At 33.0% G+C, this 15202-nt stretch overlaps 1 protein-coding gene across 1 annotated transcript in view; it reads right to left on the bottom strand.

Annotated features, from left to right (window-relative positions):
• LOC114332567 (long-chain fatty acid transport protein 4) overlaps positions 1-15202 on the bottom strand; it is a gene marked incomplete in the record, with an annotated part of 350190 nt that overhangs the window by 23129 nt on the left and 311859 nt on the right. The window contains 2 exon segments of the mRNA XM_050654162.1: positions 3178-3379; positions 13274-13493. Of these exon segments, the coding sequence (XP_050510119.1) occupies positions 3178-3379; positions 13274-13493 (422 nt within the window).

Here is a 15202-nt window from a genome sequence, read left to right as displayed (position 1 = left end):
GCTTTGGAAGATAAATTATTTTCATCGCAAATTAGTTTTACATAACGGAAAACAAAACTAAGCTGATCGTGTGTTGTAATATCTTGAGTGGTATCAAGAATTAAAAAAAACAACTTTTTTAAATAAACTGATCAATTTCTTTTCAGTTTCTTGAGCCAGCAAATTTATAACTTTGTTTTGTATTTTTTAGTAAATTGTTTTTAAGTTATTGTTTTTATCGATTAATTTAGCTGAAACAGAATCAGATTGAACTAGTAAAAAAACCACCGACAAAAATTACCTTTTTAGGATTCACTTTCATCTAAACTACCAACTTGTCCACGAAACGCTAAATTGCACCCGGAAGGGTAAGAATTACGTCAATTATCCGCTTCATTACTTTCTTCCCTATTTTGATACTTAGTAGGAAAATATGTTTTGGTCCCTAATTTAAAGATATGTTTTGGTCCCAAATCCCTTGCGGGCCTTGCGGGCCTGTCAGCTACGTCACTGAGAAAAACATATGTGTGTGGAAGAAGTGGATAAGAAACTAACATTAAAATAAACAGTCCGACGACGCGGAAAGATTAATAGTCCAAGAGGCAGCGCTGAAAAATATCTTTAAATTTACTAAAGCTAGATTTTTCAGAGTTGATTACTGTGATTGTGTAGAGAAACATACTGCGGTCGGTCAAGCGAAACATAGAACAGAGGTTACTGAGAGGGCATCAAAGTTGCTTTCCTATGAAGGTAAATAAATCCATTTACTAAGGCTGAAAATCAGTACAAACATTCTAAATTACATATAAATAAAAGGTATTATAGTCGGTCAGCTGTATGACGGGACAGAGCCGGCCGGTCGGCCCCAGTGAGTGTACAGGTTTATTCAATATATTTTGACCCCCTTGTAAACTGCTTTATTTACAGAATTAGAAAAAACTGTAAAATACAAAAGTTATTCGATTTTTAAATTATAATTTTTTGACATATATATCGTACTAGTGACGTCATCCATCTGGGCGTGATGACGTAATCAACTATTTTTTTTTAAATGGGAATAGGGGTCGTATGCTAGCTCATTTGAAAGGTTATTCAATTCCCTATTCATAATATAAACATTAACATGATTAATTCTACAGGGTGTCCAAAAATTTTTTTTTAATTAAATTAATCCTTTAACTAATAATTCCAAAAAATTTTTGGACACCCTGTATAAATAATGATCTTAATATTTATAGTACTGTATAGAGAATTGAATAACTTTTCAAATGAGCTAGCACACGACCCCTATTCTCATTTAAAAAGATATTCGATTACGTCATCGCGCCCAGATGGATGACATCACTAGTACGATATATATGTCAAAAAATCATAATTAGAAAAATCGAATAACTTTTATATTATACATTTTTTTCTAATTCTGTAAATAAATCAGTTTACAAGGGGGTCAAAATATTATAGTGAATAGCCTTGTACATTCATTGGGGTCGACCAACCAGCTCTGTCCCGTCATACAGCTGACCGACTATAAAAACTTTTATTTATATTTAATTTAGAATGTGTGTACTGATTTTCAGCCTCAGTAAATGGATTTAATTACCTTCGTAGGAAAGCAACTTTGATACCCTCTCAGTAACCCCTGTTCTACGTTTCGCTTGACCGACCGCAGTATGTTTCTCTACACAATCACAGTAATCAACCGTGAAAAATTTAGCTTTAGTAAATTTAAAGAGATTTTTCAGCGCTGCCTCTCCGTCTATAAGGATTCACGCGAAGAAAAAGATATTGTTTATCACTAGAGCTCGGGAAATATGCAAAATGCATATTAAGTGCATATTTGCATATTTTGGACAAATTTTGTAAGTGCATATGCATTTATTAAAATTGCATATTTTTAGACTTTTTTGCATTTTTTTGCATAGATGCATTTTAAAGAGAAATGAGAAGTCTCAGATCTAAACAATAAATCTGAAAATTCTCGTGGAACCACTTTCTGGTAATATCCTTAATATCTGCCTTTTACAATTTATAAGGAGACGAATAAAGGAGACGAAGGAAACTCTACAATATGCCGTCACATTTTGTTACTGAAAACAGTAAAAAGTGGACAACATTTAAAAATATTTTTTCAAATTTGTTACTTGTCTAGAACACGCTTCTGCTACAAATAGAGTAGCAGGAGGCTACAAACTGTAAGGATGGAATTTCCAATGGTCAATACCCTTCTATCAAAAATAAAAACATATTTTTAAAAGCCCTTCTGCGAGTATAGGTGTATAAAAATCGTTTACCTAATGTGCCTTTACCACCTGAACCTGTGATAACTAGATGGAGAACATGGTTAAATTCTGTAAATTTCATAATCCACATTTTGGGGGGAATTATAGACGTCATTTGTAGTTTCGATGTAGACGTAACACAGGTGCTATGAAAAATGTGTGGATGTTTAAAAAAAAAACCGTTTTGAAAAAGTAATTTGACATATATTCAAACCAATTTGGTAAATATTTCTTAGCCAATTACTAAATTAAAAAAGCGAAACATTTCTTTAGACCAAAGTATTGAAATTATCAATTCATTAAATGAAATAATTAAACGCCTTGGTGAAACCAACAAAGTATATCAAAAATTCTGCACGGCGTTAAAGAAAAATGAGGAATATCACAAAATAACTAAAAAAATATTATTAAAATGGGGAAATGTGAAGATGATTTAATTTTATAGGTAGAACCCTCAATTGGACAATATTTTAAGTTTGCTTCTTAACTTCATGTGAAGTAGAAAGAAGTTTTTCCGTGTATGCTTAAACAATTACAATCAGATATACCTACGGCTGTTTTTCTGTAGAAAAATTAGTAAAACGTTTAATAATGTACTGTAACAAATGAATATAATGATGTAGGTTATAGAAATTTCAATAAATATTTTTTTTACTTTTTTATTTAGCTTAAATGCCTCGACAGTCCATTGACATCAAATAAATAATTAAATACCTTTAAAACAAGGATTGCCGTGTTGTTTATTTATATGCATTAAATGCATAAAATGCATATTTAAGTGCATATTTCAACTGTTTTTGTGCATATTTGCATGCATATTTTAGGGATTTTTAAGTGCATATTTCCCGAGCTCTATTTATCACTAATAAATTGAAACCATTTGACTAATTATTACATATTGTGTAGATTATATACTTACTGTACAATTGTATTTGATACAATCGTTCCAAAACGCAGATGCTGAGAACTTTTTCCTAAGGGCCAGTGGAACACCATATAAAATACACAATCCCAACGACATCATTCCAGCAGTAGCATGATACAATGGTAGTGGGCTGTAATATATGTCATCTTCCGTTATTCCAACCATGTTGTATATACCAGCCGCAGAAAAACTGTACCTGAAAAAAATAGCATGTACCTGTTCCTTCTAACAGATGTAGACTATAGGTCTTAAAATCAGCACTACCTGGCAAAAACAGTAAGGTCAGGTGGGGAAAGTTTGTATTCGGAGTAAGTGTGTAAAGTCGAAATATATTTTAATATAGTTATATACAATATACAAGTGTCGCCATCTATGATTCGTTAAATAAGAATACAAACGCTTATTAGGCCAACTGAAACCAAGATTCGTTTTGCTTTTATTTAACTAGAAAAGTGTCATTCTGTCTTCTGTCTGAGCCTGACGTTAAATGCGCATTTCATGCTAGACGTACCATTTAAAATTAAGTACCATCGGCATTCTGTGTTGACTTTTAAAACTTTTTTTGCAACGTAGAATGAAGTAAAACTTCTGTTGTATGTAGGTATATGAATTTATTAAAAAATACGTTAAAATGTATCCACAAGGTAGTGGAAAATTGCAATGCACCAACGTTTTCGGTCAAAACTGACCATCATCAGTGTGAACGTCCAGTGTACAAGTATTTGAAACTAGCCACTTTAATAGGTGTAAAATCCTCTATATTACATTATTGCTACATTTAACATTGAAAAGTAGTCGACATTAAGTCGATGTATTAAGATTTATGGAATACCATGTGAATGTACTTCAATCCTTATTCGAAATTGCACATAGTGTTCTAGTGAAAAGTTAACGACCAACTCAATTGGCTAGTCTCAAATACTTGTACACTGGACGTTCACACGGATGATGGTCAGTTTTGACCGAAAACGTTTTGTGCATTGTAATTTTCCACTACCTTGTGGATACATTTTGAGAAATTTTTTGATAAATTCCTACAACTACATACAACAGACAAAAATATTCAAAAATATTAAACAAAATATTCAAACAGATGCCAGTAGGAAAAAGAACAAGAGGAAGACCGAAGCTGAGATATTTAGAACAAATAGAAAATGATATAAAAACCTTATAAATAAAAAACTGGAGAAAAAAAGCACGAAACAGATCAGAGTGGAGAAGAATCCTGGAACAGGCCAAGACCCAGAAAGGGCTGTCGAGCCAATGATGATGATGATGACATACAACAGAAATGTTTACTACATTCTGCGTTGTTTTATGAAAGGTATACAGCCAACTACAGGGCTTACCTACCCTTTTTAAAGTTTTTTTTTGGAATTTTAAATTTTTTTTTGCGCTTTTAAAGTACACATTTACCCAGATTCCATTTCTATTGATTCATAGCTAAAAATTTAATCATAGACATACTTCCCCCTTCAAATGGGGGAAGTGTGTACTACGGACATAGTTTAAAAAACAATTAAAATATGGTGACGTCATTGCCGTGAAAAGTTATAAAATGAAGCAGTTGTAGGTAATACATATTAAAATATTATATTAACCTACATATTAGCTTCAAATCTTACTTGGTCTCAAAATGTGGTATGTAAATATACTAACTTTTCATATTTTGCTACACACTTAGAGGCCTGGATCATGAGTACAAAAAAAGTTGATTAAAGCTAGCTGAAAATTTGTTAATAGCTTAACGGTGTCTAGTCGGACAAACTTTGATGTACAGGAACACTGGAGCAGGGTAAGTTTTAATTGTGGAACAGTTTAAAAATTTGGAACATCAGATTACGAAAATGTCCCATGTATTTTGTCGGACAGAACTTCCAATTGATTTGTTACCGTTTCACTAAACTTTCATGCAAAAATCAGTCTGCTATTTATCACCAATATCATTCCTGTCACTTGACATGTTCTTCGTGTTGGACGTTGGACTTATTAAAATGCCCAGTTGGTGATAAATACCAGTCTGATTTTTACATGAGAATTTAATGAAATGGTAACAAACCAAATTTTCAACCTGTTCCACAAATAAAACTTCCCCTGTTCCAGTGTTCCCATACATCAAAGTTTGTCCGACTAGAAACCGTTAAGCTATTAACAAATTTTCAGCTTGCTATTAATCAACGTTTTTTGTACGCGGGATCCAGGCCTATTACCCCACCTGACCTTACATAAAAATGATGGGTCTTCTACAGCTGGCGTCATTTTTTGCATCCTAATTTCCAGCGTTTTCTGTCGAGGCAATATTCAATTTTTAAATCTCTGGTGGTCACTGCATCTTCGACATTGTCTCTCCAGGATCATTTTGGTCTACCTCTTTTCCTTCTAGTGAGTGAAGTCCATTTTCCTATCTTTTTTGGCCACCTATTTTCAGGCATTCTCTGTAGGTGTACAGTGTACATACCAGTGCAGTCGTTTGGTTTCGTTTCTCAATCTATCATCTTTTCACATTCTATTAAGTCTAGTGAGCCAGGCTACATCGTCTCCAATATTCATTTCCATGGTCTTAATTTTTGATTTGTTTGTTTATTTATTGATTTATTTATCAGAGGTCGGTGCTACAAAACCAATACTTTCTATTATTGTTTTATATTTTTTTATTTTCTTTTGTTATTTCATTATTCTACAATATCTACAACTGTCTAGTGGCTGATCTTGCTTGGCCAATCCTGGAATGCATGTCTTTGTTATTTTTGTGTTAATGCGTTTAACGTTATTTGAACTAACTGTTTGTATGCTACTTGGGCTTACTATAACTATGTATTTGTAGGTTTCAGTTGATTTTAGAGTTCCGATTTTAATTTGTAGGCTTTCTGGTTTTTCTCCTGCAACTAGGTACTCAATTTTTTGTATATTCATTGGGAAACCCCACCTTGTGTACTCTTCTTCCAGTTTTTTAAGCATATAGTATATACCACTGTTCAGCTAGAAAGACTTGGAAGCCAGCTAAATGTATAATGAGAGCGTTTCATTAAGATAGATTTTTAAGAGGTGATATGTAGCAGCCTTGTTTCCGTCATATTTTGTTGTAATGCTTTTATGTATTTTTTGGTTATACAGTGGTACCTCGAACCTCGATATACGAGTGTTTTGAGATACGAGCCGCCGAGGGAGCGATGTTTTACTTTGAGATGAGCGCAAAATTTGAGAGACGAGGAATCGCTTTTTATTAAAATTCATTCCTCTTTTTGACTAACTACTTCTAACTTATATTATAAAAATAAAAGGTAGTTTTACTGGTAATAGATCTTTACGGTACCGCCATAAAGATCATTTTACGGGTCTGTACGTGACTGTTACTTGGACCGACAAATTAAGCGCTTCCGTAAGCACCTCACTTTTTCTTAGGCCGCGTTCAGAGTGGACGAGCAAAGAGCAAAGAGCAAAGAGCAAAGACCAAAGAGCAAAGAGCAAAGAGCAACGAGCAAAGAGCAAAGAGCAAATATGTGTCGACAGAATAATATTCATGTATCTATGTATTTTTTGTTATTTATAAATACAAATGTTTCTTCTTGTAAAAACATTTTTCTTATTTAAAAACGCTTAACAAAAACAACTAAGGTGGTTTTCTTTTCGACTGGAACGGATTAATGACATTTCAGTCAATTTCAATGGGGAAAATTGCTTTGATATACGAGCAATTTGACATACGAGCAAGGTTACAAAACGAATTACCCTCGTATGTCGAGGTACCACTGTACTTTAGGCTTGTATATGGTTGCCATTTAGTCATAAATTTAATCATTCACTTGCATCTTGCTTAATGCATATGTAATTATGAAGTCCATCCCGTGATAACAGTCAGAACATGTTGCATTTTATCTCTGACTATGCTGATGTACCATTAAATTTGCCGTAAGCTAACATGACTAGGTCATCAGAATAGGCCAGGACAGGACATGACGCCTGTCGTTACTGACTCTGGCTATCAGCCTATCCATGACCAGATATCATAAGAGAACAGGTAAAACTTCTACGTGCAGAAAGCCTTTGCCTACCTGTGTTGAAACTTTCTACTCCTGCAACGTTGCTTATATTACACACGGTATTTCCCATGTTGTCCATTGTAAAAAAATATGCTAAAAAATTGTAATTTTAAGATCACAAACCTTTTTCTTAGTGCCCAGGTAGTGCCATTATCATTTTTTTTTTCATTTTTGTACACTGCATTCATGTCACTGTTGTGCCCATTCGTGTAAAACACACAAGGTCTCTAATGCAGTATATATTGTATGTAATAACGCACGACAGCAGCCCTCGTGTAAACTCTACCTAACATTTAAATACACTCACCGGCACAAAAAACCGCCACCCCAAAAAATGGGTCATTTTTAATGACTTGTATTTCCTAAACCTGACGTCCGATTTAAGTAATTCTTTTAATATGTTATAGCCTTATTCTTTAACAATATCGCTGTAATAATATTGTTGCTAGACAGGTACATTGTCATTGTATACAGGGTGTACGAATCAAACAGTGTTTTTTTCTCAAACTTTGGAACACCCTGTGGAATGTTCTAGCTTTTATAAAATACTGAAATTAAAACCCAACTATAGCTTCAGGTTTTTTTAACATTCCGTTTTTTAGAATAGAATAGAATAGAAATATGCTTTATTGCCACTGAAAATTTTTACAATTTTATGGAAAAAGCTTATATACAGTCAAAAGAAAAACATAATATAAATAACAAATAACAACTACAATTTACTAAAATTAGATAAATAGTCAACAATGTACAGTATAAAATATAAAAGCCAAGACAAAAACAATTTATTGCAAAATTTATATTAATTGCAAATTGAACATACAACAAATAAAATAGGTACAACATAAGGAACTGACAAATTTATGCTACTGCGTATGAATCACAATTTGCTTAGTTATTGATTGAGAAATTCTTCTATTGAATAATATGGTCTTTTGGATAAATAGGCTTTTTTCATTTTACGGAACTTAGGGAAAGATGTTGCAGATTTAAGTTGTAACGGAAGATGATTGTACAGTTTCTTTGCGAAATAAGAATTATATATTCATCATTGACGTGCATACGGGATATATCTAAAATGTTTATACCCGTATGCACGCCAATGGTGAATATAAAATTCTTAATTGTATGCCAAAAAATGCGTAATAACTACCTCTTAAAATCTACCAAATTTCATTTGCATATCACAAACCGTTTTAGAGCAATAAATAAATCGTCAGTTTGTAAGAACAATTTCAACATCCCCTATCTCGGAAACTAAGCATTTACGGGCATACTTTTATAAAGCAAACTGTCATTATTTTATCATGCAGAATTACTCCTTAAAGTTTGCCGTACTTATTTAAAAACACCCTGTATTGACGAAAAACAGGGGTAGTTGTTAAAGTGCTTAACTTTTTTATTATCCAACATAAGCTAATGAAACAATAGTTATTTATGTACCAAATCAGTAAAGTTATTCTTTATTAGAGATTATGAGCAGAGCGAGCGTTAGCGAGCGAGGCGAATAACAGACGAGTTCGATAAAGAGTCTTTACTGACGTGGTGCATACAGATTTTTATCGTTAACAATTTGATATTGGTTTCAACACTTACTTATAATTTACAATTTAAGAACGTTTTTAAATTTTTGATTTTAGACGTAATAAAAATTGCATATTGCATGACAGTAATGACAGATTACTTTTGCATGATGTCGCTTTCGATTTTTAATCGATAGTTATGAATATTGAATAATTACTAAATCGGTAAAATTTTGATTTATTTTGTATGAATATAATTACAAAATACTACCGAATTTCACTTTTTGACATAAATTTAATTAACAATGTTGTAAATTTTGTACAATATTTTTATTAATTAAAGTATATAAATTGTAAGTTAACTCAAATACATAATTGATTACTGCCATCGACCACTTACATCGAATCTCGATTAATCGCGGCAGGTAAAGTAAACTTCTTCTTTCAGTACAATAAAGTGTTACTTTACTGCCGCAAATGAGGGCAGATGAGTACAATAATGAATGACTTTAGTGACGGTTGGTGATAAAAAACATAATGTTAAGAAAACCTGAGGCTATAGTTGGGTTTTAATTTCAGTATTTTATAAAAGCTAGAACATTCCACAGGGTGTTTCCAAGTTTGAGAAAAAAACATAGTTTGATTCGTACACCCTGTATACAATGACAATGTACCTGTCTAGCAACAATATTATTACAGCGATATTGTTAACCTTTAACTACGGGCTACGGTGTACACAGTACACCATGCGTGTTAAGTTGGTTGCCGTTTCTTAAAACTATTTTCTGCGTTTACGGCGCTCGACGTAACCTATCAGTATAGTATCAACCATTGTCTGTTACAGTCGATACGTGATTTTTGATCGAATAGTTGAGTTGTGATAAAAAATATCAAAGTGAGTTCCCGAACGGTGCCTTCAGTACACCACGCACATAGTTATGGAAGTAAATTTAACGAATGTTAAACTTTAAATTACCTGCAAACGAGTTATTTTCTGTGTAGTAAATGTTACATTGTACTTTGTATACAAAAATGTGAAATGGAAACTTAGGAGAAATATTTTTTATAGGGATCGAGTGCGTGTTAGAAACCCTAAAAGTCTCACACAAGATGAGCTTAGAGCTATGGCTGAAGCATTGTTCGAAGAAGAACCTGAGGAAGAAGTTAGGGGGGAAGAGGATGCTAGTTCGTCAGAAGAAGAGGAAGAAATTACGGAAGACAACGATTATAACACTGAGTCGGAGATAGAACTAGATTACTAGATGATAAAGAGTCTTCTGATTCAGATAACGAGAGCGATGGTGAGAGTTATTTAGCAAAACTTCCCAGCAAAAATATTGTAAAAATACTTCCTGTGCCAAAGCTGAGTGCTATAGATATTACCAATGAGAGAAGTGCTTTCGAAAAAATTTTTAGTGACGACATTATTGAAAATATAGTTGAGTGTACAAACTTGAAAATTGCAAATATGCGAATAAAGTTTAACCGGCCGAGACGGGCTAAAGACACAACAAAAACAGAAATTATGGCATTTATCGGACTACTACTTCTTGCAGGAACTAAAAAGCAAAACCATACACATTTTCTTGAATTGTGGACTAAAGACGGAACCGGCTCAGAAATATTTAGAGCGTGCATGAGTGCTGATCGATTTTTATTTTTGCTTGCTGCTCTAAGATTTGATAACAAAAATAGTAAAGGGATACGCAAGGAAATTGATAAGCTTGCTGCTATTCGAGTTACACTGGATCGTTTTGTGGAGAACTGCAACAATAACTACTGTTTAGGAGAAGAAGTAACAATTGACGAAATGTCCTTTCAGAGGTAGATGCAGTTTTATTCAATATATCCCGTCCAAGCCTGCAAAGTATGGGTTAAAAGTATTTGTATTGTGTGATGCCCAGACATTTTATGTTACAAATTTAGAGGTGTATTGTGGTAATCAGCCACAAGGACCTTACAACAAATCAAATGAACCTGCTGATATTGTACATAGTTTACTTCAAGACTGGAAAGGGAAAAACCGGAACTTGACATGTGATAATTGGTACACAAGTTACTCATTGGCCAATGATCTTTTGAAAGATAAAGTAACAATGGTTGGCACACTAAAGAAAAATAAACGGGAGCTGCCGTTGGAGTTCCTACCACATAAAGAAAGAGAAGTTGGATCGTCCCTTTTCGGATTTCAAAAAGAGGTAACTATAGTGTCATATGTCCCTGCAAAAAATAAAGCTGTGCCTTTGATATCAACCATGCATAATGATTCTGCAGTAGATCCGGAGAAAAAAAAGCCAAATATAATTTTAGATTATAATTCTCACAAAGGAGGTGTCGACACAGTAGATAAAATGTGCGGTACATACTCGGTATCAAGGAGAACGCAAAGGTGGCCGATGGTTATATTTTTTCAGCTCCTAAACATCGCAGGAATCAACAGCCAAATCCTGTATAATGCTGCAAATATAAACAATCCTCAAAAATATAGAAGGGTATTTTTAAAGGAATTATCTTTGTTGAGACCACACCTTTCAGAACGAGCTGAAATACAGAGTTTGCCCTTACATTAAAAACTATTCCTGAAGAAATATAAAGCTACTGTAGTGGAACAAGAAGAAGAAGAACCACCAGCAAAAATACGAGGAAGGTGCTGTTGCTGCGGAAGGCGTAAAAATAGAGTGACAACCATTTCGTGTCAGACATGCAGGAGAATGGTTTGCAAAGAACATTCCACCATTATTTGTCCTGAGTGTATTAACTCAAATAACCAGGAAGAAGACGAAAGTGAATAAAGACTCGTATGTGTTTAGTTTTCTACCTAGTTAAAAATTTTAAAGATTTCGCATATTTTTTTAGGTTGGTGTTTCAATATGTAATAAATTACTGTTTTCGTTTTTTCTCACTGGTTTACCATTTTGAATTATTTTTTAGTTTTATTTTTTATTATATAAAAACTAATTATTGATTAAACACAAGTTGTGCAATTTAATATAGTTCTAATTATTAAAGAAATTTTGTTTCTGTAGCTATTTGTAACTGGTGTATAGAGTACACCGCGTCCGTATTTAAGATTCATGGTTGGGCGCCCGTAGTTAAAGGTTAAAGAATAAGGCTATAACATATTAAAAGAATTACTTAAATCGGACATCTCATCATAATTCTCTTTGCCTTATCCCTATGCGGGGTCGGCTTTCCTAATTGCATTTCTCCACACAACTCTATCTTGGGTCATAGCAATGTTAATCCCCTTTACCAACATGTTCTGCCTTACCCAGCTAGCAAGATAACGTTACATTAACGTTAAATTTAGGTTTTTTTGTATTGTTACGTAACATCTATCAAAAAATGACGTCACTGATACGAAATTTTAATACGTATATTATACGTATGAATTTATTCGTTTCTGAAACGTGGCTCTTTGGTAGGTTTTAATGCGTATGAATTTATTCGTCTCTAACACGTGGATTTTTGGTAGGTATAGACACGTATAAGATCTCGTTTGAGATTGCAGCGCCATCGCGGATTTATTTTGAACCTTTCATTAATACCTAACCTTACATTTCCGTGATTAAAATCGTGTTTGTTTTTATGGAGTATGGAGTTATGTAAAAAAAAATCGAATTATTATTGTTGTGTGCCTCAATGTGATTCTTGGATAAAGCGTACCTAATAGTAATTTATCGTTTCATTCGTTCCGTAAATAGGATAAACAATATAGAATTCTATTCAATGACAGTTTAGTTGAAAACGAAATGTATGGAAATATCTTCTAAAAATGGGGAAGCAGTCTAGTCCTTATATGAAAGTGTGCAGTTTACGAACGAAGATTACTTCAAGGGTATGTTTATGTATTGTAATATAAAGTAGCTATTAATAATTTTGTCTCTTTCTCTCACATAAAAGTCAAATATATAATAAAAATGTTTATTTCAAATATTTAATAAATTTGTCAGCATATGTATGTGGTTTTATTTACACAATAATTTTAAGTCCTATTTATAAATATCATTTATACCGAAAATTCTCCTAAAAAGTGACGTTAAAAAAATTACGTAGAAATAACGTAAAATTGTTACGTAACATCGCTGTGACTTTTTTACGTATATTTTAGGTAAAATTTGATGTAACATTTGTCGTAACTTCTCCCAAAATGTTGACGTTTGTTTGACGTTATATATACGAACACTGTTAGCTGGGTATCGTCTCCCCCCAGGTCTTCCTTGGTCTTCCTCTCCTACTCCTTCCAGGAATCTGCACTTCAGCTATTCTTCGTATTGGGTGATTAACGTCTCAACGTTGAACATGACCAAACCATCTTAACCTATGCTCTCTCATTTTGGCATCAATTGGTGCCACACCTAGACTTTCCCTAATATACTCATTTCTTAAAACTTCTCATTTCTAAATTACTTAAATCGGACATCATGTTTAGGAAATACAAGACATTAAAAATGACCCATTTTTTGGGGTGGCGGTTTTTTGTGCCGGTGAGTGTATAAAATAAATAAATATCATAACAATTATTACTTGGAGTTGGTGATCTTGGCAGCTTTGGGTAAACCAGTCGTTCCAGAAGTGAAAATGTACAAAATTGTATCACTCATGTCACCAGATCGCAAGGCTACTGTTGTTGGGCATTCCGAAATACACTTCTGAAAATCAAGGGCATTTCTCATGATCTCCACAGGAGAAGTATTTAATTGTAATAGCATGGTAGCGCCTAACTCTGACTCTATGTCGGTTATAGCTGTGAACAAAATAAATATAAAGATTAAAAATTTAAAACTACTGGATAATAATAAACAAATGATTAGGAATGCAGAAGAATAAACTGCAACAATTAAAATGTTTATCTCTGTATATAAATTCCTTTTTATTCCTCTTTTTAAGCAATTCTGCTTGTTCATTGGTGTGGTTGATACTTCTATGGAAGGTTGTCACTCCATTTTCTGCGCAGTCGTCCGACAATTATTCTTCTGTTTATTGGTGATTTATCTCTTGTTATTTCGACCACACGGTTCTCCCTCATTCTGCTTATGCGGTTATTCCATTCTTTTTTCTATTTAGTGTCCATTCGTTTATACACTGTTTGTTACATTTTCTTCTTATGTCTTAATGTCTTCACTCATCTATACAAAAAAAGGGTGTTTCAAAAAAAGGTAACCCCGTCTTTAGGCTAGGTAAAAAACTGAAAAATAATTGGAGTTGGCTTAGTAAAAAATTTTTGTAACGCCATCCGTTTTCAAGATACAGGGCGTTGAAGAAAAAAAAATTTATGCATTTTTTACTTGCCGAAACTACTGGCAACATTGTAATGAAATTTTATACGAATATGTTTTTTAAGAGCGCGTCATAGAGCGCGCTAGTTACACGGATCGTACTAAGTATTAATCAATATAACTTTTTTAAGAGTATAATTATTAATCAAAATTTCAATCAAACTTAAACATTATTCAATTTTACACGAAAAAGGTACTCTTGGTAAAACTCAATACTGTGTACCGTTTTCGGAATATTTTGATTTGAAAATTATGAAGTAATAATTGATGCTGGTAGTAATGATAAAGTTCTAATAGGTATACCTCTATTTTCTCCAAGTGTGCCATGCAAGTCTGACATTTATTGATTGTTATGACGATAAATCAACAATAATTAGAGTTTTTAAACCTTGTTTCAATTTTTCAATTTTCAAAAATGTGTAAATTTTTTTTTCTTCAACGCCCTGTATCTCGAAAACGGATGGCGTTACAAAAATTTTTTACTAAGCAAACCCCAATTATTTTTCAGTTTTTTACCTATCCTAGAGACGGGGTTACCTTTTTTTGAAACACCCTGTATATGTATGTATACCGAACATAAAATAAGTATACAGTTTCATTATTAATTGTCCATATAGTAACTGGAGAAACCTTAGCACAAAATACGAATATTTAACCCAAAACACTTAAATAAAATGTGGTTCCTTACTGAGTTACAGGGTGTTTTATCTTAAAATTTAAAAATTATTTTTGCTCAGCATTTTAAAACTATTCGACGAATCCTTTTCATACTTGTTAGAAAGGGCGACTACTATACACCCTACTAAATTTTGATAAACAAACGTTTCTAGCTACTACGAGAGGCGTACGACAGGGGATAGTGAAAGGTTGACCCTTCTCAAATTCTACGCCACTGGTAGAATTACTATTTTAGTGCCATTTTTAAATTCTCCAATATTTTCTACGTAAATAATATACTCTTCATTGGTAACGATAAAGTTATTAGTTTTCGAGATATTTGAAGTTAAATATGAAACGGCACAGTTATTTTGATTAATTTATGATAATATGATTCATATGATTAAAATTTAAAAATAATTTGTACCCAGTACTTTAAAACTATTTGGCGTATCCTTATCATACTTGGCAGAAAGTGTAGGTACTATACACCCTACTAAATCAAGATAAATAAACGTTT

Source organism: Diabrotica virgifera, chromosome 6 (genome assembly GCF_917563875.1).
Source record: "Diabrotica virgifera virgifera chromosome 6, PGI_DIABVI_V3a".
In the NCBI taxonomy this organism is placed as follows: Eukaryota; Metazoa; Arthropoda; class Insecta; order Coleoptera; family Chrysomelidae; genus Diabrotica; species Diabrotica virgifera.
Note: the sequence above shows the minus strand (reverse complement) of the source record. Positions and strands in the feature narration are given on the sequence as shown.